Source organism: Hippoglossus stenolepis, chromosome 13, assembly GCF_022539355.2.
Source record: "Hippoglossus stenolepis isolate QCI-W04-F060 chromosome 13, HSTE1.2, whole genome shotgun sequence".
In the NCBI taxonomy this organism is placed as follows: Eukaryota; Metazoa; Chordata; class Actinopteri; order Pleuronectiformes; family Pleuronectidae; genus Hippoglossus; species Hippoglossus stenolepis.
In genome coordinates this window covers 135792-161928 of record NC_061495.1, presented here as the reverse complement: position 1 = coordinate 161928, position 26137 = coordinate 135792, and the positions used below count along the sequence as shown (strand labels likewise).

At 41.5% G+C, this 26137-nt stretch overlaps 2 protein-coding genes across 8 annotated transcripts in view; one reads left to right on the top strand and one right to left on the bottom strand.

The window, feature by feature from the left end:
• LOC118120114 (abl interactor 2-like) overlaps window positions 1-26137 on the bottom strand; it is an 882953-nt gene that overhangs the window by 739072 nt on the left and 117744 nt on the right. The gene's annotated exons all lie outside the window — the stretch shown is intronic.
• acvr2aa (activin A receptor type 2Aa) lies at window positions 8870-25841 on the top strand. Of its 2 annotated transcripts, XM_035174155.2 has the most exons (12): window positions 8870-9654; window positions 11843-12077; window positions 12877-12986; window positions 13228-13382; window positions 13537-13560; window positions 14228-14371; window positions 17087-17230; window positions 19857-20002; window positions 20150-20264; window positions 21578-21716; window positions 23401-23531; window positions 24247-25841. In XM_035174155.2, exons 1-12 carry the CDS (start codon window positions 9600-9602, stop codon window positions 24439-24441), a joined length of 1593 nt encoding a protein of 530 aa, XP_035030046.1. In that variant the 5' UTR covers window positions 8870-9599; the 3' UTR covers window positions 24442-25841. The 2 variants fall into 2 exon arrangements, with proteins under 2 accessions (XP_035030046.1, XP_035030048.1); XM_035174157.2 differs by lacking the exon at window positions 13537-13560.

Genomic DNA, 26137 nt, shown 5'->3' with positions numbered 1-26137 from the left:
TCTGAGTAGAACATGAACTCTGAGTAGAACATGAACACTTAGTAGAACATGAACTCTGAGTAGAACATGAACACTGAGTAGAACATGAACTCTGAGTAGAACATGAACTCTTAGTAGAACATGAACACTGAGTAGAACATGAACTCTGAGTAGAACATGAACTCTGAGTAGAACATGAACTCTGAGTAGAACATGAACACTGAGTAGAACATGAACTCTGAGTAGAACATGAACTCTTAGTAGAACATGAACTCTGAGTAGAACATGAACACTTAGTAGAACATGAACTCTGAGTAGAACATGAACTCTGAGTAGAACATGAACACTGAGTAGAACATGAACTCTGAGTAGAACATGAACACTGAGTAGAACATGAACTCTGAGTAGAACATGAACTCTGAGTAGAACATGAACTCTGAGTAGGTCAATGGAAAAAGGTTGCTCTTATCTTGTATCTTGTTCTCTGTTCCACCTCTCACCTTGTTGGTGTGAAGGGAGGAGTGGTAAAAGCGTCTGACTCAGGGTTTGTGGTGGACGTTAAAGTTCTGACTCAGTGGTTTGTTGGCAGGTGAAACTGTTGGCGATGTGGAAACACGACCTGACACTTCCCCTCAATTCAGTTTCAGAGACACACAAAGAGGAACTGCTCGAATGTTACCTTCAGACTGAAGCTAAAGTTTACTATACTGACCTGTACTGACCTATACTGACCTGCACTGATCTGTACTGACCTGTACTGATCTGTACTGACCTGTACTGATCTGTACTGATCTGTACTGACCTGTTCTGACCTGTTCTGACCTGTACTGACCTGCACTGACCTGCTCTGACCTGTACTGACCTGTTCTGACCTGTACTGACCTGTACTGATCTGTACTGATCTGTACTGACCTGCACTGACCTGCTCTGACCTGTACTGACCTGTTCTGATCTGTACTACCTGTTCTGACCTGTACTGACCTATACTGATCTGTACTGACCTGCACTGACCTGTTCTGACCTGTACTGACCTGTACTGACCTGTACTGATCTGTACTGACCTGCACTGACCTGTACTGACCTATACTGATCTGTACTGACCTGCACTGACCTGTTCTGACCTGTACTGACCTGTACTGACCTGTACTGACCTGTACTGATCTGTACTGACCTGTTCTGATCTGTTCTGACCTGTTCTGACCTATACTGACCTGTACTGATCTGTACTGACCTGTACTGACCTGTACTGACCTATACTGACCTGCACTGACCTGTTCTGACCTGTTCTGACCTGTTCTGACCTATACTGACCTGTACTGATCTGTACTGATCTGTACTTACCTATACTAAACTATTATTTACTAAACTATCGTCAGAACCATCAGGACCATCAGGACCATTGTCAGGGCATGTTGGAAACATGGTGGAAACATGTTGGTGTACCTGCGTGTGGGACAGATTATTTGCTGCTATCACATCGTCAGATTACGAACATCAGCTCTGATGGAGACGGCCGATCTGTTTCTATCTGCATGATGCCATTAACCTGGGGGGGGGTCGTAAGAATCAGTACCGTGCCAAAAGTGAGAGAGTTAATCCGTGTTAATCTGAGTTAATCTGATAAAAGGGTCAGATTAGTGGAATGAAAATATTTAGACCTGACAACTGTACATGGTCTGACCGACAGGATTAAGACCTCATTGTTTGAGGGGGTGTCTACAGTAGATACAGTGTTAAAGGAAACACTGTATGCATCAATCAGAAACATACAGTGTGAACAACAAACAACAATAAATGCCATAAAGTATGAACAATAAATACATGACAGTCAAAGAAATCTTTATTTGAATCTGCATAAGTAAAATTTGGCGGTATGGCTCTGTTCTGGGACCCTCCCTCCCAGTAGGAGGGGCTGGTTTTCTCAACAAGGAAGCCAGTTATACTAATTGACATTAGTTTGCTGACTGAATTTACACAGTTTCAGCACGTAGAAAGTTGGTAGAAAAGGCAAAGAAATACATTTATTCAATTAAAGCTGCAAGCAGAGATGCTCGCACCCTCAGTCCGCACGCGTCGGGTTGTGCTGCAACTGCAGTGTAGTTGCCGGAGGTTGGTTGATATGGCTTGATATTGAGTTATGCATTTACACGGTGCATGAAGGAGTTAAATGTTACTTCCTGTTGAGGTGTACTTTCTGTTGGTAGTATGTGGTACTATGATTATGTTGAATTTTGGCAAGTAAATATGGTCACGCCAGGCCATAAAACATATTACATCCTGTGCAGATTGGGAAATGTATAGTCAAATTAGTGGAACTTCCTGTTTCATGGCGATATGGCAACGAGCTGTTGAATTGAATTTACGATTAGCACTTTTCATGTTGAGGTTGTTTGTTTGCACTGACCAAATTGAAGTTGAGTTGATTAATTCTATAGAAGGGGTTTGCTAGAGCTGCTTCGTTAAAATTTGTAGGGGAGCTATCGAGCCATTTGTCTGACGCCACGCCATGGACACGCCCTCTGACAAAAACTCACAAAGAGCACAGCTTTTCATCACCAAGGAGACCAGATTGCGCCCACCAAATCTGAAGTCAATCCGACCAATCTTCAAATGTCCAATGACTGACACATTTTAGTGAAACACACCACAGAGGCTGCACTTTAGCAAAAACATTTGAAACGTAAATTTCTCATACATCTGAATTGTGCAAAGTTTCAGCAAAAATTTTGCATGTTTGCCCTTAAACCTAAACCAAATATGTAGTTCACTACTATACTAACAATAATTCCTTGAATTTCTACAGGGTCCTCGCTGTGGTTGCTGCTCGGGCCCCAATAAGCCAGCTGATCACGGGGCACTTATAGCTTTGAGTGTGAGGATGGCTTGATCCTCAGACAACAAGTAATGTTCATAGGCAGATGATGACCATCGGCCCATAGCCTTGAGCGTTGAGACAGGAGCTTTGGATGCTGCCATTGTGGCTGCTCCTAGCAGAAGGAATGAGTTGAGTACTGCTCTGGCGGAAGCCCACAGGATTAGCAAAGGAGGGGAAGGGCAAACCGGGCTCAGGACGTAGGTTTTCCCTCCTCCGCGGGAAAAAGAGGTTCTTGACAGCTGGCATGAGGACGACTTCTCAGGTAGCGGGTCATAGATGAAAGAGGACAAAAAGCTGAATTAATTGCAGAAAATAAAATTGATGTTTGATGATCCAATCCCTACCAGTCTTAGAGTGCTTTAAGAATACAGATAAGTGGTGAGGGTGAATCGTTGTGTTGGCAACAGTAAGGTCGTATGAAGGATCAAAGATTGAGTGCGTAAAATTAACTCACCACCCCTGAGAATGTTGGTAGGCAAAATAGCTAAAGAGAAGGTGGCACAAAAGGAGGTTAAGTGAGACCATTCAGATTTGTACACTTTTAATGTGGATTTTGCAAAGCCAGGTAGCATGTGACGGGCGACAGAGAGCATATACAGTATGTTTGCAATATTGTGAAATATCTATGTGTATCAACAAGCATTCAGTCCTCAGAGTCACATCAGAGCTGAGCGCAATCATTATCTTTCTCAGCTCGTCACTGGCCGCTCACCACTTGTCATCTGATGAGTCTTTCTCTGGACCGCTGGCGTTAAACAGAAACCATTAATGTATCTTCAGTATCAAACACGTGACGCTTGTGTGTTTGTGATGTGGTATTTAAAAAGACTCAAGCTCCTCTGATGGAACTGATGAACATCTGGTTTTTATCATCACAACGTCATCTGACAACATCTGGATGCAAACATTTGTATTACAATGCACATGTTATCAGACACTGTGACAATAAATCCAGAGGTTCATTTTTGTCTATTAGCTGGTTCCGCTTCCAACCCAGACTCAAAATGTTTCGGCAGTACCGATGCCATTGTTGCCTTGGCTCCAGCTGTTTACTGCAGATTAGGATGCCTCTGGTTAAGGGGCGGGACTTTTCTGACACACTCCAAGCAGTTAACCAATCAGTGCAGAGTGGGCTCTGTGGGAAGCAGACACATGTCACAGCAGGTAAACGTGTTCTAGTGGAACCAATGAGGAACCAGATGAAAGCATCATAGAGCCGCTTAGTCTCTGATTGGATGAAAGCAGTTCAGTGGTAATGACTCAGATTCACATCAGCTGAGAATAAAAGAGGCTTCGTCTGATGGACGGAGGTCAAGAGGTCATCGATAACGTCTCCGTGTCCAGACGCTCCACAGTCTGAGATAAAAGGAAGACAACGATGTTCCTGAGACAAAGGTCGACCTTGAACACTCAGTTCTTGGTCATCTGGTTTAGACGTTCATCAGAGCGTTTACTTCCTGACACAACATCCTTGTTTAAAATCAGAGAAAAGACGAGAGAAGAGAAACATGTGGAAACATCTGTTTTCTGTTTGGATCATCTGTGATTTCATGTCTGTAAAGTATTCACTCTTCAATTCATTCATTCACTCTTTAACTCTTTCATTCATCCATTATTCATTTAGTGCCAACCTGCATCATGCCCTTCAAAGGCTCTGTGATAAAGTTTTGGTGCCAAATCAAAACAAGATAAGATCCAAGTCCTCTCTTCGCTCACCCAGGCAGAGGGCCTGTACCCACCCAGCTGTTGGTTCTCACCCTGTGAGTCATGTCTCGACTCCTTAGGACTCTACAAGTTAAATACCTGGACTCCCAGCATCAGTTAGAACTTTAGAAGCCTCTTGGATGAGAAGTCAAACTCAACCAAGTCCAGTCGACCTGTTTTTAGCACTTGGATACACCAGGACCTGATGACTGAGAATCTCCATATACAGATAAAGATTATTATTATTATTATCTTTATTCATTCACTCATTAATTTGTTCACTCATTCCCTCTCATTCACTCTTTAATTCATTCACTCACTCATTCACTCTTTAACTCTGTCATTCATTCATTCATTCATCCATTCACTCTCCTTCATTCACTCATCTGCTGACTTGTTTCTCAGAAACGTTGAGTTTTCGTTGTTTCTCGGAGATGTAAACCTTTTTCCTGCGGCTCAAGTTTCCTGGACGTTTGGCAGGCGGCTGATCAACCGTCCTGACACCGTCTTTATTCTATAACAAACATTAAACCAACAGAGAGGAAACATCGGTGTAAATCTAAAAAGGCGAGTTTGTCATGTGGAAACAAAGAGGTGGACGTGAAAAGAGTTTGTTTGTGTCGTCTCAGCTTGAGTCTTCATCTCCGCTGTCGGCCACGGAGCCAGTCGTCCTCTGAGGATAAAGACCCGGCGTGATGTCCACTTGCTGCCAACTCCGTTTAAAAGACACCAGGTCCGTTTTCTTCCTCCTGACTCTCAACACAAAGCTGTGATTGAGGCGCGACACTGTCAGAGCAGGTCCACACGAGGAGGACAGTGTCCTCAGCTGAAAGCTGACTAAAGGTCCCCCTCGGTGTCTGGACGCAGGAGCAGGAAGTGTTTGAAGAACCCTCGGGTGCATTTGGTTTTAAAGTTGGCTGCAGAGCCCGTTGGCCGGCAGGGAGAAGACGCTTCCAGAGCTGAACCACCGTAACTTGGCAACAAACCTTCAGCTGGATGAAAGCTCAGGAAGTCACCAGGATGGACGCCAACAGACGGGACTAACACTGACCCCGTCCAGGAAGATAAATATCACATATTATCAATGAAGAGAAGTAATTGATTAAATATTAATGGCGATCTGAAGCTGCTCCTTCACTTCCTTCACTGCTCAATAAATTATTCTCACTGATGACATCATCTCGGGCCAATCACAACCATTCACCTGAAATGGGAGGGGTTTGTCACAGTGACTGACAGAGGAGTGTCCGATGAGAGCTGTCATCTGTTTACGTGTTCTGTTGCTTTGATTGGTTGTAGCTCTGTGACTGTTCATAACATTTTCATCTGAACATAGTTCTTTAATCCGTCATCACGTTCTCTCTCTGAGGTTATTAAAGAAAGAATTTAACATTCTATAAAAAAACAGAGGAACAAGAAGAAGAAGAATCACACAAGTTTCTGTGAAACCCCAAGTCTCTGGACTTCACGGCAAGTGTGTGGCCAAAGCGTCTTATAATTATAAGATTAAAAATCTGTCTGTGGTCTCTCACGTATTGAAAATTCTCTAGTGTGCACCAAGCCTAAGAAGAGAAGAAATACAAGTTATATGAGGAAAATATTTATTTTATATTCTATACTTTATTAAATATCACACATGTATTATACTCTACATGACATTTAATTGTTGGTGTTACAGCCCCTACAAGAAGTTTTTAACTGGTTGTGAAATGTTCTTATTTTAATATTGCTGCCTCTTTATGACCTCAACTATTCTCAGTGTCTGTGGTCTGGACGGATTACCCACAAAATCCGAACAACAATTTAAGAAGTCAGGCTGAAAAAGTCTATGTTTAGGTGGAGGGAGAGGAAACAAGCTGGTCTACGTGCTAGGCTAAAGGCTAAAGGCTAAAGGCTAACCTGTACGGACGAGCGCTTCTACAAAATCCATGTCTCTTACAAACACGATGGATGAGATCAGAATTACAATACATTACCTTCACTATGCATCCTTCAACTTTAAGCTCCTAAACATTGAGTGACTTGGTATGGTCTCAGGTGGGATGTTCCATTTGCCCACAAGAGAAGGGGCAAGTATGGATTTCTCATACCTGTAAAAATGTATCAATGTTAATGTATCAGTTCTAATATAAAATCCTCTTTACTGACATTTTATTTTTATTTTTATTTTTATTTTTATATGAATATGTTGAGTATTTGGATCTTTGAACCCCCCTTGTCGTGGTTTGGTACGACAGGAATCTCTGTTTGTATTTGTAGCAGAGAGAGTCTGAGGAGAGGATGTAAACTGATGCAGTTTCATGTTCTATCTTTACAGTGAAAACTAAAGAGAGCTGAGGTGTCTCAGTTTTCTTGGTGTTTGTCCTGAACTCACTACTGAGTGTTATTTTCACTTCTTCCAAAACAAATGCACATGTCTGACATGAGGTTTTTACGACACACAACAGTGGAGACACCGCTTTTGTCCACAGAGACGCCAATATCAACCAAAATTAAAGTTCCTTGTAGGAGCTGTTTTCTTTCTTGATTATTGCTCTCGCTTTAAAGTCTGGTTTTATTTGTAAAATATTTCAAAATATAAACTTTAAAGTAAATTCAAACAGTTTTTCATGCTGAACTTGGCGATTTTAGATCTTCATCCTCTCACAAAAGTCAGATTTATTAACTGATGGAACAGACTTTTCTCAGTTTCTCATTGTAGATGGTTCTTCTTATGGAGGTTTCTTGTTGTAGAAGGTTTTTATTGTAAAAGGTTCTCGTTGTAGAGGGTTCTTTTTATAAAAGGTTCTTGTCATGGAGAACATGGTTTTGTTTGATCCAGAATCTGAAGTTAGATTTTTATTAAACTTCTTGATAATATCCGTTTCTTCTTTTTAATGAATTGAATGATGTGATTGAACTTTTATTGTATAATTGGATTCCAATCATTTTATAATACATTTTTTCTGTTGTGTGTTTCTTCTAATGATAAAAAGGACACCCATCTGTCAGCTGGAGGTAGTGTGATGTCATGGCGCCCTCTGGTGGGGATATAACAGCACATCATGTAAGCTTGATTCATAAATGATGGAAGCTGATCTTTGATTTTCCTCAGTGTGTTCAGACTGAGCAGTAGAAGAGAGTAGAAATAGTATATATGTATATGTAAGCTATTTTATTTAGCTTTGGCTTTATTTATTTGGCTTTATTATAGAAGGTTGATGTGTAGTTCCTGTTATAAGCAGGGTGTTGGTTGGGACTCTTGTTTTGAAAGGGGTTCTAACGGAAGGGGGTTCTGTTGAGAGTGAAGTTTTGGAGGTGTGAAGGAAAATAAACGGGTGTGATGTCCCGATTCAATAACCATCGCTCGTGTCCTTTTTCGGGTGAGGCCTGACAGTATAAGACAACAAAACGCTCGGCTACATTATATTCTTAGATCCTTCCTGACTCCTTCTAGTTCTGGGTTCTGCTCCTGGTCACTACTGGTAACATGAGGAGCTACCTGCAGCTCCATCAGGCTGCACAGGTAGTCCAGCTCCTCCAGGAGGACACATCCATACCTGTGGTCACAAGAATGTTGGTGTCTCCAGAGCCTGGAGGAGACACCAGGAGACCGTTAGACCAGGAGAGCTGGACAGTAGAAGAGCATCAACCATGCAGCAGGACCAGTATCTGCTCCTTTGTGGAGGAGGAACAGGAGGAGCACTGCTCTACAAAATGATCTCCAGCAGGCTCTCAGAGTGATTGGTGTGTTGTACAAGCAGCTCTGCTCCAAGTAAAACTACATGCACCACCACTATGGACTGTCACTTTAACACTTTTCAACTGTGCAATATTTACTGTACTATATTCATTTGTAAAAAAATTCTGTGCAATATAAACCGTTATGTGCAATCAATTCACTGTACATATTCTGACACATAATATATTTCTTTACACTGTATATGCCGGTTTAATCTATATTTGTTCTATATTGTTGTATATTTCTATTTCTTTATATTCCTTCACCCAAGTAGTGCATGCTACTTATGTGATGTCTTCTGCTGCTGTAACATTGCAAATTTCTCCATTAATAAAGGAATTCTTATCTTATCTGTTTCTGACCAAACTGTCATTAAAATACAACAAATTACTTATAAAAAAAAAAAAAAATAATAATAATAATGTTATCTTTTGTCAAAATGGGTACGTCTAAAATGGGGGCGGGGCTCTCTGGCTCTGCAGGTCGATGTGTCTCGTCCTGCGTCACGACGCCGCTCGTGATTGGTGGAGGGCTTCAGGTTCCACGCAGCCTATTGGCTGCTGCGTGTGTCGTTCACAGGATCCTGACAGATGGAAGACAATCATAATAATCTGGCCGCCATCTTTGCTGAGGTCGTAGAGGGAGAGAGAGGAAGTGAAGACGGAGAAGAACCGCAAAACTAACCGCCGGTGTTTACGTTGATTCAGGCCAGAATGATCCATGCGGGTCCCGCTCGTCCCTCTTCCAGAAACCCGCTCCACTGGAACTGTGAGCTGCGGAGCTAACAGCGGCTAGCCGGAGCAGCTAGCTGTTGGATGACCGAGCAGTGGTCGTCCGAGGCGGACTGAGAGCTCGGCTCTGCCCGCTGGCGGTTCTCTGATCCCGGGTCACAGCAGCTGAGTGGTTTATGTTCATTTGACATTCAACACGTTATGAACCGTTCAGGTTCAACTCCAACGTTTTTTAAAACCAGAGTTTGGATCGAGTTTAGCCCCGGTTAGCCTCAACTGGAGCTTAATCCCGCTGGAAACACCGTAAAGTGACCTTCCACCGTGAAGCGGCCTGATCAGTGCGCTGGATCCCGAAGAGAAGAGCTGAAAGTCGGATGATAGCAGGTGGTTTGTCTGGTCCTCCTCGTCTACCAGGCCTGGCCTCAGACTAACGGCTTGTATCTGCAGCTCTGGCCCGATCACACCTGGGTTCACCTGTTGTCCCGGTGTGAAGTGGTTCACACCGGGACTGTGAGGAGTCCTGACCGGAACATGCTGCCGGCCCTCGGTGTCAAACATCAGTCGAAGCAGCTGTAAAGTGTCAGTCACGATGGGACCAGAGAGCAAACTGTTCCTCAGTGTTTTCCTCATCTCCTGCTCCTCAGGTGAGTCTGCTGCCATCACACCTGCAGGTGTGAACCCGATCACACGTTCCCACCGGCTGCTGATCAGACGTTAGCAGACGTCACCCTAACCCACTATCAATTATCCATCTTCGTTTGTATTCAGTGTTTCATCGTTTGTTGTGTATGAAAACTTTCTGCATTGGGTTAGGGTTTCATTTGACAGTGAAATGTGTCCTTTCATTGAAAATCAGAAGATTCAGTTTCCTGAGGAGTACTCTGATTTAATATGAGTATTATTATTGTTATGACCATTCTTAATATTCTTATTTTTACTCAGTTACTGTCTTTGAGTTGATTTCTCTTCCATCACACGAACCCTACACCACAGATCGACAGAAGGTTCACACTCCACTTGTTTGTTGCTTTTTATAATGTTATCCTCAGTTGGCTTAATAAATATACTTCTGTTAACATTTAACCGTGGTGTCTGACATTTTCTCATGGTCTTAAGAGCCGGGTTGTGACACAATAAACACTAGAAGTTATTAGAACTTAAGCAGTACTGACGTTTACTTTGTGTTTGTTTAATTTGCTGGAGAGTTTATGAGACTCGTATTTAAACACATTGAAAATATGACGAGCAGACACACACACACAAACAAACAAAATCCTAGGTGAAACGCTGGAATACTAACCTAATACAATCAAAAGCTCATGTTGATGATAACCATCCTGTTTACAGAGCTGGTAACACATATTCTAAACCAAATGTTTCATATTTATTCAAGATACATTTTTGGCAACATAGCCAGAGTCCATTTTATTTATTGTTTTGGTTGTGTGTGGTTTGTTTTATTTATTTAGGATATTTTAATATGTCTAATTCTCATTCAAATGTCACACTGAGTATTCTTCAGAATTAAGTTAATTGCTCTTTGAAAGGGTGAACTTGCACGATTATGTTAGAATATTGAGAATGTATATTATGAATTGGCGCTATACAAATAAAATTGAATTGAAAAAATGTTTGAATATTATCCAGGGCTCCAGCCTTACTTTTCCACTAGTAGCATTCGTGCTCCTTTCTGAACATTTTAGGAGCACCAGCACAAAATTTCGGCGCACCACTATCTTAACTGTTTTACTGATAAATGTTTTGCTCTGACTGAACCTCATCTGTTCAGCCTTCTTGACATCAAACTCCTCCAAGCTAGTTCCCTCGAGACGGATTCTAATCAGGTCCTCCACTGTGTCCACATGCAGGGACCCTCTGACATCAGATTTAATCATTTTCTCCTGTCATATTATTCTAACCCCCTTCTGCACTTTTACTTTAGTTACTTTAAGTAAATGCTGATTAGGCCTGGGTATCGCCACTGATTACCCAAATCGATTTGATTCCGATTCACAAGGTCTTGATTCATTTCGTTTTCAGATTTGATTCACTTCAATATGGATTCAGTTAGGGATATTCCATTGTACAATATCAATTTTGCTTGGATATGAAAGAAATTCTCAGAACTAAAGCTGTAAACTGAACAAGGAAACCTCTTAGTTGGTGCAATATTAAAAATATGAAGGTAGGCCTGTCATAACAAATTGTTGGATGATATATTGTCCCAGAAATTATTGTGATAAATAATATTAGTGTCATCATTTTGAAACAATCTCATATCACCGAAATATGGACAATATTAGATGGTTGGAGGTGGGAGATCATATTTAAATGCCTCGTAGAGGGAAACCCTTGGAACTCGTATCAGATCAGGGAACCAACTTTAGGGGTGCAGAGCGGGAACTGAAAGAGGCCTTCGCTGCATTGCAGCCTGACCTCCAAGCTCAAAATCGCAAAAGAACAGATTCAGTTCTGTTTTAATCCACCTAATGCTCCCCTATTGGGTGGGTGTTGGGAAAGAGAGATCCATTCCTGGAAACAAACACTCCAGGTGCCCAATCAATGACCTAAGAAGTACTCAGGACTGTTCTGACCGAGATTGAGGGGATTCTCATACCAAAGCCTGCTAAAATGTCCTCAGAAGGTCTATTCTCAAAATGGTCCTCACAAAGATACAGGTACAAGCACAGACATCATGGTTGTTAACAGTGACGCTCCTCTATCAAACCTGCTTTATTTCAGATAACCTTTAGTGATTGGCTGACAGCTCTGATCAGTTCACATGAAGAAGCAGGTGAGTCCAGACTCTGATGGACTCTGTCTCCTCCTCAGGTGCCATTTTGGGTCGTTCAGAGACTCAGAAGTGTGTCCACTACAACTACAGCCCTAATTCTTCCTCCTCATCTTCCTCGGCGTTGGATGGTCGGGGGAACATCAGCAGAGTGATAACCTGCTCTGGGGAAAAAGATAAGAGGTTGCACTGCTTCGCCACCTGGAAGAACGTCTCTGGAGCTGTGAAGGTGGTGAAGCAGGGCTGCTGGCTGGATGACGTCAACTGTTATAACAGGTAATGTCAGTAGGACAGTTGCACTCAACCTTCAGACAACAGTCAGTCTAAATGAGCATAATCCTCATTATATGCCACTAAATTGTGCTCCACAGGAACGCTATTTCTGTGATTAGTATTAACCAGGCAACTGCTTGGCAGAACGATGCAATTGATGACTTTGCATCAAGAAGGTCAAGATTTAGCATTTATGCAATTTTAGTTTTGTGTTTTTTGCTAGCATTATTTTGTAATGTATAGGTAATAATTATTTTGTTTTAAAACTATTTTATTTGTATCTATATACAATTTTTCATTTTTTTTCACTTAATCTTTGGTATTTATTATTATGACTGTACATAGTTTTGATAGTAAATAATGTTTCTATAATATAAACATTATTCCAAATGCCCTAATTAAAGCAGTGCGCTTCATTTCCGCTGCTACAACTCCATCCTAGGGGAAACACTGCATAGTCACTTTATAGTTAATTTTCAGCTGAAAGAAAGTTGTCAGTCAACTTTGTTATTCATTGTTCCAAGTGATAAAACACAGGGATTTCCGAAGTATCTGTTTCATCTGCAAAGAAAAAATCCAACACTGCAAGATTGGCTGTTCTCGTCTCACTGACGCTCTAAACACAAACCAACATTATTAATAATATTAAATATTTTCCTGATATTAGAACTTTAAATGATTCTTCACCCATGAGCTGTGTATGTGAGGCAGTCTAGCGGGTTTGTTGAAGTCAGTGTTTCTGTAATGCAGCTTTGGGATGAAAACAGTCTTACATTTCATTGTTTTCTTCTTCTGCTGACAGGAGCGAGTGTGTGGAAAAGAAAGATGGTCCTGAAGTCTTCTTCTGCTGTTGTGATGGCATTTTGTGTAACGACAAGTTCTTCTATAGCCCCAACATCAGCTGGCCACCCAGTAAGACACACCTGTTAGCTGTCTGTGTGTTTGTGTTTGTTCAGTTTAGTGATTCTGTTCATCAACGTCATGAAGATCAAAGTGGAATAAGAGTTACCTTTATGGAAAATGTTTATAAAAGACTCAAAACTTTATTCTCATGCAGTCGACCTGTATTTCATTTTGACAAAATTTGTTAGATTGATGCTGCAGTTTGTGATGTACTTTTTAAAATTCGATTTGTTGCGGTGTGTTTCCGTAGCGACGAACAAACCAGTGACGTCTCCACCTCCATTGCTGTCCACGCTCATGTACTCACTGGTTCCCATCATGGCTGTCACCGCCATTGTCCTCTTTTCCTTTTGGATGTACCGGCACCACAAGCTGGCCTACCCACCTGTACTAGTGCCCACACAGGTGTGACACACACACACACACAGAGACACACAGACACACAGACACACAGACACACAGGTGATGTCCAGTCCCTGGTCTCTTTGAATACTGTCACCTCTCTCTGTCTCTCTCTCTCTGTCTGACTGTGTAAACTGTTTGTCTCTCAACCTCCCAGCACGCCTTTCACATAATGATAGAGGTAAGAGGATCAAACTTCGCTTCCTTCCAGATCCATTACGGCTTTTATTTTATCATGAGATTACTTTTGCATCATGAGCTTCCACCTGCAACCTGACAGGACTTTTATTTAGAAAAAACACTCGCCTGTGATCATCTGCCACAGGTGTTGTTTTTTTCAATGCTCTGTGTTAGGGTTGGGTGATGTCAACCTAACTGGCATACGTATGTATGCAGTGAAACATTGCGATTGACAATGCCATGGGGTGGGGCATTGTGAAAAAGGGTTAGTAACAACAATATAACAATTAGGAGGCTATTTGTTTGAGATAGGAATAGAAGAGAAAAGGAGAGTTCACTGACTTCCTTCTGTAGGTAAGTTTTAATCGTCAGTTTTGCGATACAAATAGACTAACCCCCTGAGAGGCAGGTGCAAACCATCACGATTTAAAAATCCGGCGCAAGGAGCTGTTACAGGCTAATAAATAGAATAAACCGATCCTTCATTTTTGTTCTCTTGCGGCCTGGCTGCAGTTGCGCTGCGGAACAGCTCTTGGCTCATCATCATACTGCCTGTCAGCCCAACCCTACTCAGTACTGATGATGTCGTCGTCGTTGTTGTTGTTGTACAGATGGACAGATGTCCCTGTGTCCTGCTACCGTCAATCACTGTGTTGTTCTTCTTTCAGGACCCTGGACCCTTTCCCCCCTCCCCCATCCTTGGTCAAAAGCCCCTGCAGTTACTGGAGATCAAATCCAGGGGGCGTTTCGGCTGCGTGTGGAAGGCGCAGCTGCTCAGTGAATATGTGGCTGTCAAAATCTTCCAAATACAGGTCAGTACTGTGTTACTGTCTCTTGACTCTGTGGTTTCTTTTATCAGTTTGTATGCAGAAGACACTGAACTGTATGTGTCATTGTCACCAGACGACCTCACGGTCTAGATTTGACCTTCAGCTCGTCTCTGACATTGTCACATGATGACGTCACCTTCATCTAAACCTTAACTCTTTGAAATCTTCATGACATCATCATCAGTCTTGTCATCAGGTCTCACCTCAGCTGAGGTGAGATCATGTTTGACAAGCAGCTGATCTTCTCGGACCATGATGCATCTGTCTCCAGGTGGAGACTTTTTGTTCTAAACAACATGAGAGAACTCGTGTGACCTGAATCACGGCCTCTCTCAATCTGCGTACTTAACTGTACCTGTGGACTAACAGAACGTCATCAGTCACAGCCCAAGTACTGTTCCAATTCAAAAGTCTGCATATAGTCAAGTGCAGTCAAATGCCCGGATGTTAACTTGCTCCACCCATCGTGGATGCATCTGGTGGTGCTCTGTGTGGACTTCGGCAGCTACGTAACCCAGAATGCATTTCGGTTCAAGCGGCAATGGCGGAGGAGAAAATACACAACTGTAAGTTATAATTTTCGAAATACTACTGCTATTTTACAAATTGTAGTTTTAAAATGTTTTTAGGCAAAAATATTGTTGTTTACACCTCAAATATACGGTCTATTTATCAAAACAGACCCTAAATTTTGCTCGGACGTTTTCATTAGCTCAACTCTCATTCAACTCACAACAACAGAAAACAAACGCAGCTAGCTTACAGGCTACATGCTTCTAGCACTGTTGACGCCTTTAGCTTTGAATAAAGCTGCCATATTAAACTGCGTTTAAGGCGAGCTTACCTGCTCTTCTCGCACTGTGAGCTGGGTTGTTTTGAACATGCTCACTTGCTTTTATCAGCGCGACACAGTAGGAGCCGGTGTATGAGTGTGTATGTATGGGGATGTAACGTAAATAAGCATCAACGTCAAACGTCCATCCAGGAGAGGATATATCATCCGAGTAGCGTGGCTGGTTTAACAGTACTAGACATTCCTTCCTACCGCAACCGTTATCTGGGCACCGTGCTCAACAGGCCAGGATGTAGCGGTCAAAAAGATACTGTAGCCTACATGATTACCGTTTCATATTCATGGTATATCCTTTTCTTTAAAAAAATATCCTGGCTAATAACTAATGATGAGGTACAGCTGCTTATACCATGAATGTATAGTGATGTTTGTGTATCTAACTCTACAAGGCCTGTTATCCTCTTGATGACTGCTAAGAAGACAAACAGCAGGTATGAGGAATGTCGCTGATGTGCCAATACCTGTATGTGTCAATATTCTTAAACTATTAATCCCCCCCCCCTGTAATTGGCAGTTTATTTAGTAGACCTAAAGTAAACATAGTATAGTAATGTTATAGCCCTAAACTAACTGCTAACATCATAAGGTTATAATGTAAACCTGTTTTTATGTAAATCCATTTTTATTAACCATTTTATAAGGATGGAGTAAATATTACACACAACTTAGAATTACCCAGTAGATTTACCGCACTAGGAACAGCTGCTGACAAATAATGTTAATTAATTAATTAATTAAAAATCAAATATAGATTTGATAAAATATGGAACTACATTAATTGTTATGTAAGTGTAGAAGGTGTAGGGTTGGGTTTCGTTTTATTTTAAATACATATTACAGTGAAAATAACCGCAGTACTCTGAAGACGAGCAGAGACAATCCTAACCCTAACCCTTGAAACGGAGTCACGAGGGTAGTGGTTGAAATCCTCCCCTACGAATTGGGACAGCCCTTCAAGAAGCCGTTACATCATCAGTAGTAGTCGCGTAAACCCTACACGTCATCAGTAGTCGATGCGAAAATAAGCAATCATGCAAAAAAAGATCGCTAGCATGCTAATGCTACCGCGCTCCCGATCTTTATTTTTGTTTACGGTTGTTGTGAAAAAAGTGACCATCATACATTGGAATGATATTAAACTAAGATATTACATCAGTATCGTAATTTTTAAATCCTTATTAATGGAGAAAATACTACATTTGTGGGTCTCTCTCCCAGCTTGCCGGTGATTCGCAAGGCATTCTGGGTACGTTTGGAGGCTATGGAGCCTTGGCCCCTCCCCTCGGCCCCACCCCTCCGTCCTAACAGGTATTGGGACAGCCTACACCTGAACGCAAGACGAAGGAAAAGGGCCAAGGGGTGAAATGGGATTGGGCCTGTGATGTCAACAAGTCTGCCGCTGCTGTTCTTCATGACTGTACCACATCCCCTTGTCCATAGGAGTTTGTACTGCTGAGTTCAAACTTCCATGTATGCCAGTCTGTACTTGGTCTCAGTGTTCCACCATGGAGGCTCTCCTGCTCCTCTCTTCATGCTCAGTGAAACTCCTACAGATGGTCCAGAAGGTGACAGAGCGTCTGCCCTTCAATCAGCCTGAAAGGTCACATGATCTCCACCTCCAGGATCAAACTCTGTTACTGATATTAGTCTGCAGAGCAACCTCTGGTTCTAAACACGATCATACAAGCTCATGCTCCTTCTCCACTCTGTTCCTCTGAGGAACGTCTGATGACCATTGATGAAGATGGTGAAGCAGCTGTTAGCTCATGCTAACAACCTGTGTTCAGATGATGGACTGCGTGGTTACAGGGAGTTGTTTTGATCTTTGACCTCTCTGTGTCCAGGACAAACCGTCATGGCAGAACGAGTTGGAGATCTACAACATGAACGGGATGAGACATGAAAACCTGCTGCACTTCATCGGTGCTGAGAGAAGAGGAAGTCACATGGTCACGGAGCTTTGGCTCATCACCGCCTTCCACGACAAGGTAACGCTGACCCCTTCGGGGCAGGAGGGGAAGCACACACAGTGACCCCTTCAATAGTGTGTAATCACCTAAATTGTAAGAACTGTTTTTTTCTTCATCCTTGAATGAGCCCTTTATATTTAAATACCTAATATTTACATCAGGAGCATGTCGTCTCTACGGAGGCCGCTGTGTTTTTCACTTTTGCCCAAAATGGACAAACTTAATAATCTTTTGAGTTTTTAGGACAACTGAAGCTACCACAGGTTCTCTTTCATGTTTGGAAGGTGAGGGTTATTCAGCTGCAACATGCAACTTCACCACTCAATGTCACTTCATTCTACACACTACAACGAAATGGCATTTCTCACAGGCCAATGTGTAAAATTGTGTGTGTGGGGGGGCACTATGTGGTGGATTGCAACAGGGTGTTAATGAGTCTTGACAGCTTGGGGAAAGAAGCTGTTACAGAACCTTGTGGTTTTTGGTTCTGATACTGCTAAACCTTCTGCCTGATGGCAGTGGGACAAACAGTGGGTCCTTCATGATGGAAGAGGATTTGCATCGTGTTTTGAAAATGTCCTGGATGGTGGGGAGATAGACTCCTATGATCTTCTCAGTTGTCCTCACTATGCGTTTTCACTACGCTTTTCAAATCTCAAACCACACAGGGCTCCTAAGGAGTGCGACTAAATATTTTAATTGGTTGCACCAGTGCGCCTGAAAATTATCAGGTCCCAAAAATGATTTTTTTTATTAAAAAACAACTGGGTGTTTGGACATTTGCCTTTGACAAACATTGACACACAGAGCGCCACAGGAAGTGATTCCTGCCCGTGGCCATCAAACTACACAACTCCTCACTCTGAGTGTCAGACCCTCTGAGTGTCAGATACTGAGTCAACCGACTGGACTCATTTCAATGCCAGCAATGTCGGACATATCCATGCTTATAATAAACACTCAATGTACAGAATGCGCATATTGTACATATTTTATTTTATATATTTTGTAAATCTTATAAGCTTATACTTCTAATTTCTAATCTTGCATGGAGCTATTGGAACAATAAACAATTTCCCCCTGGGATCAATAAAGTATTTCTGATTCTGATCCGATTCAGAGCCTGATCAAGATCCAGAGCCTACTAAAAACAAGAACATTTAAAACTATGCCTTTCGCATTGCGCGGAAAAGTGCTTTTGCTGTTTCAACATCAACATTCAGAATTGAAACCCTAAAAAAGCACAACGTCTAAAAGGCACACCTTGTGTTGTGACAGATGCGTTGCTGACGCAGCAGCTCCTCTCACAGCAGCGTTTCAGCGCCAGGCAGCGGCAAATCAAAGAAGTGAGGAATCAGAAATGATGATCAAATTTAACACTGCTTACAATATAGCAAAAGAGGAGTTGCCCTTCACTAAATTCTAATCACTGATAATCCTCATGAAAAAGAACGGGTTAATAGTCAACCCGACCTACGCCAACGACACTGCATACACACAGTTCATCAGAGTGATTGCTGACTCATTAATAAATAGACGTCTCTCAAGATCGCGGATTCCATGTACATTTCATTTATGATTGATAGAGACACAGACATGACACGAAAGAGTGTGAAATCATCTACTGCTCCTTTTGTTTGAGTTATATTTGTTTGGTTTATCTATTTATTTGAATTTTTCAACCACTTAAAAACCAGCACTTTAAGTTTGTTTTATCATCACAATTTTTAGTTTAGTGCTCTGTGATTAAAATAAACATTTTTCCATGCCTTTACTCCTGTATTACAATAATATGCAATTAGATATGGATTTACCTATTTCTATGGGAAGCGACGCTGAAAATGAAATATTGGGTGCACCTAAAATATGCGGTGGTGCACCTAAATGAAAAGGTTAGGCGCACCAGTGCAAGGGCTGATCATTCCAGTGGCTCTATTTGGTGTTACCTGAACCCAGGTAGAGGAGGGTCCCACGATCATAGCTCAAATGAGTGAGACAAACTTCACGAATACACAAACCAGCACTGTTGGCGTTAGCCGGAGGGGCCGCTGTGTCCTTGGCGCCGCCATCTTGATATGCAGGACGCACACAAACACGTGCTACAGAAGATAAATCTACTTTTAAGAATAAAGTATTTTTTTGAATTTGTGTTTTTTTTTATTTAAATTAATTTATAATGTGTATTTTACTGTAATTAATGAGACATTTCATAATTTGTAAATGTCTTTGTGTAACTGTCTGTATGTAACTGTATGTCTGTAACTCTCTGTCTGCAACTGTGTGTCTGCAACTGTGTCTGTGACTGTCTGTAACTGTCTGTACTGCCTGTCTGTAACTGTGTATCTCTGTGTGTCTGTAACTGTCTGTAACTCTCTGTCTGTCTTTAACTGTGTCTTTAACTGTGTGTATGTCTGTAACGGTCTTTAACTCACTGTCTGAGACTGTGTGTCTGAGACTGTGTGTCTGAAACTGTGTGTCTGTAACTGTCTGTAACTCTCTGTCTGTAACGGTTTGTCTGTAACTGTGTGTCTAGTAATTTTACTTATTAAAGTAACATTACATTTTTTTCTTAATGAAAGAAAATGTTCTGATGATGTGACGTTCACCAGTCGGTCACATGACATGTTCTGTGTTCCGTGTTTAGGGTTCTCTAACCGACTACCTGAAGGCAAACGTTCTCTCCTGGTCTGAGCTGTGTGTCATCGCTCAGTCCATGTCCAGAGGTCTCGCCTACCTGCACCAAGACATACCTGGACACAAGGACGGACACAAGCCCGCCATCGCACACAGGTACACACACTTACATACGACACACTGGTACTCTGGTACACACTAGTACACTCTGGTATACACTAGTACACACAGCTACACACAGATACACTCGGCTGTAGAGAGAGTTGTGTCAGACAGGATGTTTCACCATGTGTGTTTTTTCAGGGACTTTAAGAGTAAGAACGTTCTGCTGAAGTCCGACCTGAGCGCCTGCATTGCTGACTTCGGCCTTGCTCTCAGGTTTGAGGCGGGAAAGTCTCCAGGAGACACCCACGGACAGGTGAGTTCACCTGAGAGAATGCCCCCCACTAACCAGCTGCTGCTTATCATTTGATAAAAGTTGCCAATCAAACCCAGAGGGTCTCGTCTGACCAGGAGACAATGACTGTTATCAAACAGGAAGTCAACACATGTAAACTAATAGGACTGAACCAAAGATATCAATCAATCACTCAATCAAGTTTTATTTGTATCGCCTCATATTCATAAATTTGAATCAGAGTAAAATGACAAACAATTTACAGGAAAGAGGTGACATCATTTCCTGTCTCAGGACAAGACAAAATAACTAGATTTCCAAAATTAATGAGAAAAGAGTTTAACACAAATGAAGACGTGAATCAATGTTTAAAGTTTTTATAGAAAAAGAAAAGGTCTGACAGTTATATTGTTTATCTACGTCATCTGGTTATAATCATTATCCACCATCATGATCTACGATTTGTCCTCGATCCTGGACCTGCAGTGATGAAGCACAAGGTGAAGCAGGGAATTCATTTTATGTATTGATGAGACATTAATGTAATGAAGAGGAAGAGAAGTGTGTCATGTGTCCTCTGACATTCTAGACCTACAGCAGCAGAACTAAGAGCAAGACATACCTGAACAACTCTTATAATTCTCATTATAACAACCTGACAGAGCTGAAACATGATGATGGACTGTTCCTGAGCTCTCTTTACATTCGACACATGTCAGGACAAGGACACTTGGGCATGGGCTGGGATTCGAGCCCCCAACCCTCAGCCGCCCCTCTTCTCAATTCACTTTTTTTTTACTTTAAGTTCTTATGTTATGATTAATATTGAACTGAATTGAATACCTTTTATTATAATTCATTCTTCTTTTTGCCATGGATTTTTTTGTGAAGCTCTTTATAACATTGTTTAGATAACTGCTATACAAATAAAGTTATTTCTATTATTATTCTTAAGAATAATAAACTTTATTTATATAGCACCGTTCGAAACACAGTAACAAGGTGCTTTAAAAGTTCAAATAATAAATTGACGGCAAAAACAAAATTAATGCAACTTGAAGATCACACAGCATCTGAGCTCAAATACAAAAGTAAAAACAAAATTAAATAAAACACCAGCTGAAAACTCACTTTTCAAAATGTGTTGTTAAGACAGATTTTTCTACAGAGTGGAGGCGCTGTGATAAAAAAGGTCCTCAGACTGTGGAATGACTTGGACTTCAACTGATGAACTAATCCGCTCCTTACCTGCAGAAACTGTTTACTTCTTTATCAGTCAGAGGTCTTGTCGCCCTCGGCAGGAGATTTGAATCACTTTTCATTGTGTGTTTCAGGTGGGGACCAGGAGGTACATGGCCCCTGAGGTCCTGGAGGGGGCGATCAACTTCCAGAGAGATGCCTTCCTCAGGATCGACATGTATGCTGTCGGTCTGGTGCTGTGGGAGCTCGCTGCTCGCTGCAAGGCTGCTGACGGTAACACTCAACACTCGCATACAGGCTGCTGGAGAACCTTTCAGATCTGGGGGCCTGTACTATGAAGCAGGATGTGTTATTATCGGGTAACTTCAGGTTTAATTCCCTTCTTATCGCAGTAAATCAACATGGTAACTTCTGCTGAACAGCTAACCTGCTCTGGAGCAGGTTACATTGCTTATCATTTACATTACGTTACATTTCATTTAGCTGACGCTTTTATCCAAAGCGACTCACAATAAGTGCATCAACCATGAGGGTACAAACTCAGAACAACAAGAATCAAGAAAGTACAATTTTCTTCAAAAAAGCCAAACTACAAAGTGCTATAAGTAAGTGCAACATATAAGTGCAACTTGACTTAGACCATCTTCTTAACCAAGGTGTGGTCTGAAGAGATGTGTCTTTAGTCTGCGGTGGAAGATGTGTAGACTTTCTGCTGTCCTGATGTCAATGGGGAGCGCATTCCACCATTTAGGAGCCAGGACAGGAAACAGTTGTGGTTTTGTTGAGTGGCAGCTGTCACTCGCAGTGAGGGAGAAGCTGATTGGCCAGGCTGGGGTGTAAGGTTTGACCATGTCCTGGATGTAGGCTCTGGAGCCACGTTCACCTTGCACGCACACACCGGAAACACTGCACACAAGGTCTCACCCAAGGGTACGCGCGGGGTGCGTGTTAGCATCGCTACTTCCTCTAGCATCGCCACTTCCGGTAGCAAACTTTTAAGCTTAAAACATGTTATAAATTACAAGTCAAGGGGGCATCCCAGGACCGAGGGTTTGTGGTTAACCGGTACTACAAAAGGAGGTTAGGTCTAACCCTTAACCCTTGACTTGTTTAACTCCACAGGTTTGAGTCTGTGATGATCCTCACTAACACAAGTCCTTTATATCTCAGTGAAACACAATGTTCCTGCAGAGTCACAACATGCTGAAGTGATTCATGATTTAAAATCTAGAGTTGTGTTTGTAGGAAGATGGAGCCAGTTTGACTTTATCTGCAGCTACAGAACCACAGGAAGAAAGAGTTCACACCAAATCACTCAAGTTTTACACACGTCTTTAAATATAACTTATTACTGCAGAACGGAATCACTTCAGTAATAAATGAAGTGATTAGGTTTATATTTTTATTACCAGAAACTTCATCAGCTACTTGAACACCTTTGTCTGTTCTATTTATAAAAGGCATCTTCTCCTCGGTATCAAAGAACAAGAAACTGAAAATTAAATTGAAGTCTGAGAAACAGAAGTTAGAGAGATGTCAGAATAAATTCAAACAGTCTTCTTTGTCATGGGGATGTTTTCATTTCTTTTGTTCACGGCTTGAAAGAGGTAACTAATAAACTGTTCAACTAAACTTTGACAAACTAACAGATTGTGAGAGAAACTTTTATTTTTTTTGGATGGAACAACTTGTTCGTGACTTTCTTTGAGACACAGTTAAACATAGCTAGACCATTATACTGGTACCGTGCAGGCTGGCTCTGAAGTATGAGTTACCATGGTGACTGAGCAGGAATTAATTCAAGCCAGACTCATGGAATAGATCTCTCACTTAAATAAGCCAGACTTATTAGAGTTAACCAGGATTTGAATTTAGCCGCATTGAACTTGCTTTGTAGTAAAGGCCCCTGTTCTCCTTGTGTTCTGAACTCTGACGGTCCCCCCTGTCTCTGGTCCAGGTCCGGTGAATGAGTACATGCTGCCGTTTGAGGAGGAGGTGGGTCAACATCCGACTCTGGAGGACATGCAGGATGTTGTCGTCCACAATAAGCTGAGACCGACGCTCAGAGAGTGCTGGAAGAACCATGCTGTGAGTCTCTCGCTCGCTCTCTCTCTCTCTCTCTCTCTCCAGTTTAAATGTGGATTTGTTTGAAATGACGCCACAATATCAACACTGATCATCACATGATGATTGATACTTTTCTTTATGAGTTAAATCTTTCTTCAGAGCTGCTTCATTCATAATTCAGCTCATCTGTCGCACTGACACATTCACACACACAAACAGTGTGATCAGACACATGTGTAAACTCAGACAACAGAATCTGTAAACTAAGTCGATGTATGTAAAGCTGGAGGAGATGGTGGCTGGATTTGTTTGGCGCAGTGTGCTGCGTGAATGATAGACACAGAGAGGAGCAGTAAATTACTGACAGAGCTGCTAGATACAGAACAAAACTGACTACTTTTGTCCATCCAAACATGTTTGAAAAAGACCATTTGATCACCGTCAGTGGACTTAGTGAAGCTGTGCATGGCTTGGCACTGATTGAGTTCACGTGACTCGGTAGTACCGACGTAATTCGGTCGGTACCTAACCCTACAAGGCATCATACCGCGGGTTAGACCTAACCTCCTTTCGTAGTATCGGTTAACCACAAAGTTACTCCCTCACTTCATAGTACAGGCCCATGGTGTTGTGTTGTTGTTGTTGTGTGTGGTTTTGAAAGCTATTGTGCTGTTGAGAGATGTTGTTGTTGACAGGTGTTGAGTTGACGACAGATTTTGTTGTTATTGTTCTGCAGGGTCTGGTGTTGTTGTGTGAGACCATCGAGGAATGCTGGGACCATGAGGCGGAGGCCCGACTGTCGGCCGGCTGCGTGGAGGAGCGAATCGTACAGATGCAGCGACAGACGAATGCCACGATGCCCGAGGAGATTGTCACGGTTGTCACCATGGTAACCAACGTGGACTACTTGCCTAAAGAGTCAAGCCTATGACGAGACATAGGGCCTATCAGGATGGAGCAGGGACTCCTGCTAAGGTGACCTGCCGGGTGCTCAGGTGACCTCCAGGTGCTCAGTTGATTTGTTGGACGCTCAGGTGACCTCTGGCTGCAGGTGAGTGTCAGACTGATGAGCAGCTCTTGAACCTGGAGAACAACATGGTGGAGAGTCTCTCTGTCATCACTTCCTGTTACCTTTTTTGACGATCCAAACACTTTTATTTCAAAATAAAAGGGCGACTTAAGTTTGTCTAATGTGATGATGATGATGTCAACAACAAATGTCTTCTGAATGTCTGTTTCACTGTTTTTTTTTTGTGTCATATATACATGTAAATACAGATTTGTATTATATACGTAAATTTACAGATTAAGTTTATTTTGAGAAATATGCATATACAGATTATTATTATATACATGTATAAACAGATTTAGGGATGTCACAATACAAAATATTTATTAGTCAATACACCATGATACGATTCTCGATGCCCAATTTGATACCATGGCAAAAACAAAACCTCTCACTTACTTCCACACGCACTCTTTTAATAATAACATTTGAACATACAAAAAACAACAGTGGCTATATGTAGTCTTCATGAATATATTATGATTGTATATTATGATATACAAACATATACAGATTGCTTTATACCTGTATACAGAGTATTATTATCATGATATACAAATGATTATTATGATATACATGTGTATATATATATATACACATGTATATATAGATTGTTATTATATATGTATATACAGATAATTGTTTTTATTATATAGAAGAAACAACTCTGTCGTTAGATCATCAGCTGATTTAAATCCAAATCTTGTTATTTCTACATACTGAAAATGACATGATTTTATCCTACATTTATTTTAGTGTTGTGTGACATCACAGATCAGCTGACTGAATGTTAAAATGAAGAACGTCGTCTGCTCATTTGTTTTCTTCTGGATGCCGATTGGATCAGAGCCTCGACTGCTACAAATCAAATGACATCAAACACAAGTGAAGTGAAAAATCTGTCGTCACGTCAACAACGAAAACCAAACGTTTGCTAAACGTCTCAGGGAGATGGTCAGGAACTCTCAGGAACTGTCAGGTGACCTGACTCAGGCATGCTCCTGGTTTCTGTTCACACCTGTTTCCTCTGATGAACTGTGATATAAGCCCCCCCCCTTTTTTTTTTTAAACCTCTGACAGGACGTGCCACGGATTTTAGCATGAGTCTGTTTTTATTGACACTAATCAAAAACTCCTTTATAATGTTAATATTGTTGTAAATATGTTGTTAACATGTTTATTTTATACAATGACAATCGTACAAATGAAAAACAGTTTGTGTATCTGTTTCAGTAATTTATGTTGAAAGTTCTAAACTCTAATTTCGTTTGTGTGTGTTTGTCCTTGTTGGTGCTCACTACTCTCATGACATCATGACATCACAACACACAAACTGAAATGTGACCTTCAGCTTTTCTTTTTCCTGTTTATTTTTGCTCGTCATTGGATGTGAAAGTTACGTGATTGGACAGAGGAGACAAATTCAGATTATTAGATCAGATGAATAATCCATCATTGATTAATTTACAGCTCCAGTTCTTCTGGTAAGATGAGAACTGTATTAAATAATTGATACGTGATTAATTGATTAGTAACTGATTAGTGACTAATTAACTAA

Excerpts from the sequence above, each read along its gene's own strand:
- acvr2aa (XM_035174155.2), top strand. The coding sequence starts at position 9,600 with ATGGGACCAGAGAGCAAACTGTTCCTCAGTGTTTTCCTCATCTCCTGC. Across the intron at positions 12,987-13,227 it reads CAACATCAGCTGGCCACCCA|CGACGAACAAACCAGTGACG; the intron begins GTAAGACACACC and ends GTGTTTCCGTAG. Across the intron at positions 23,532-24,246 it reads AGTGCTGGAAGAACCATGCT|GGTCTGGTGTTGTTGTGTGA; the intron begins GTGAGTCTCTCG and ends ATTGTTCTGCAG.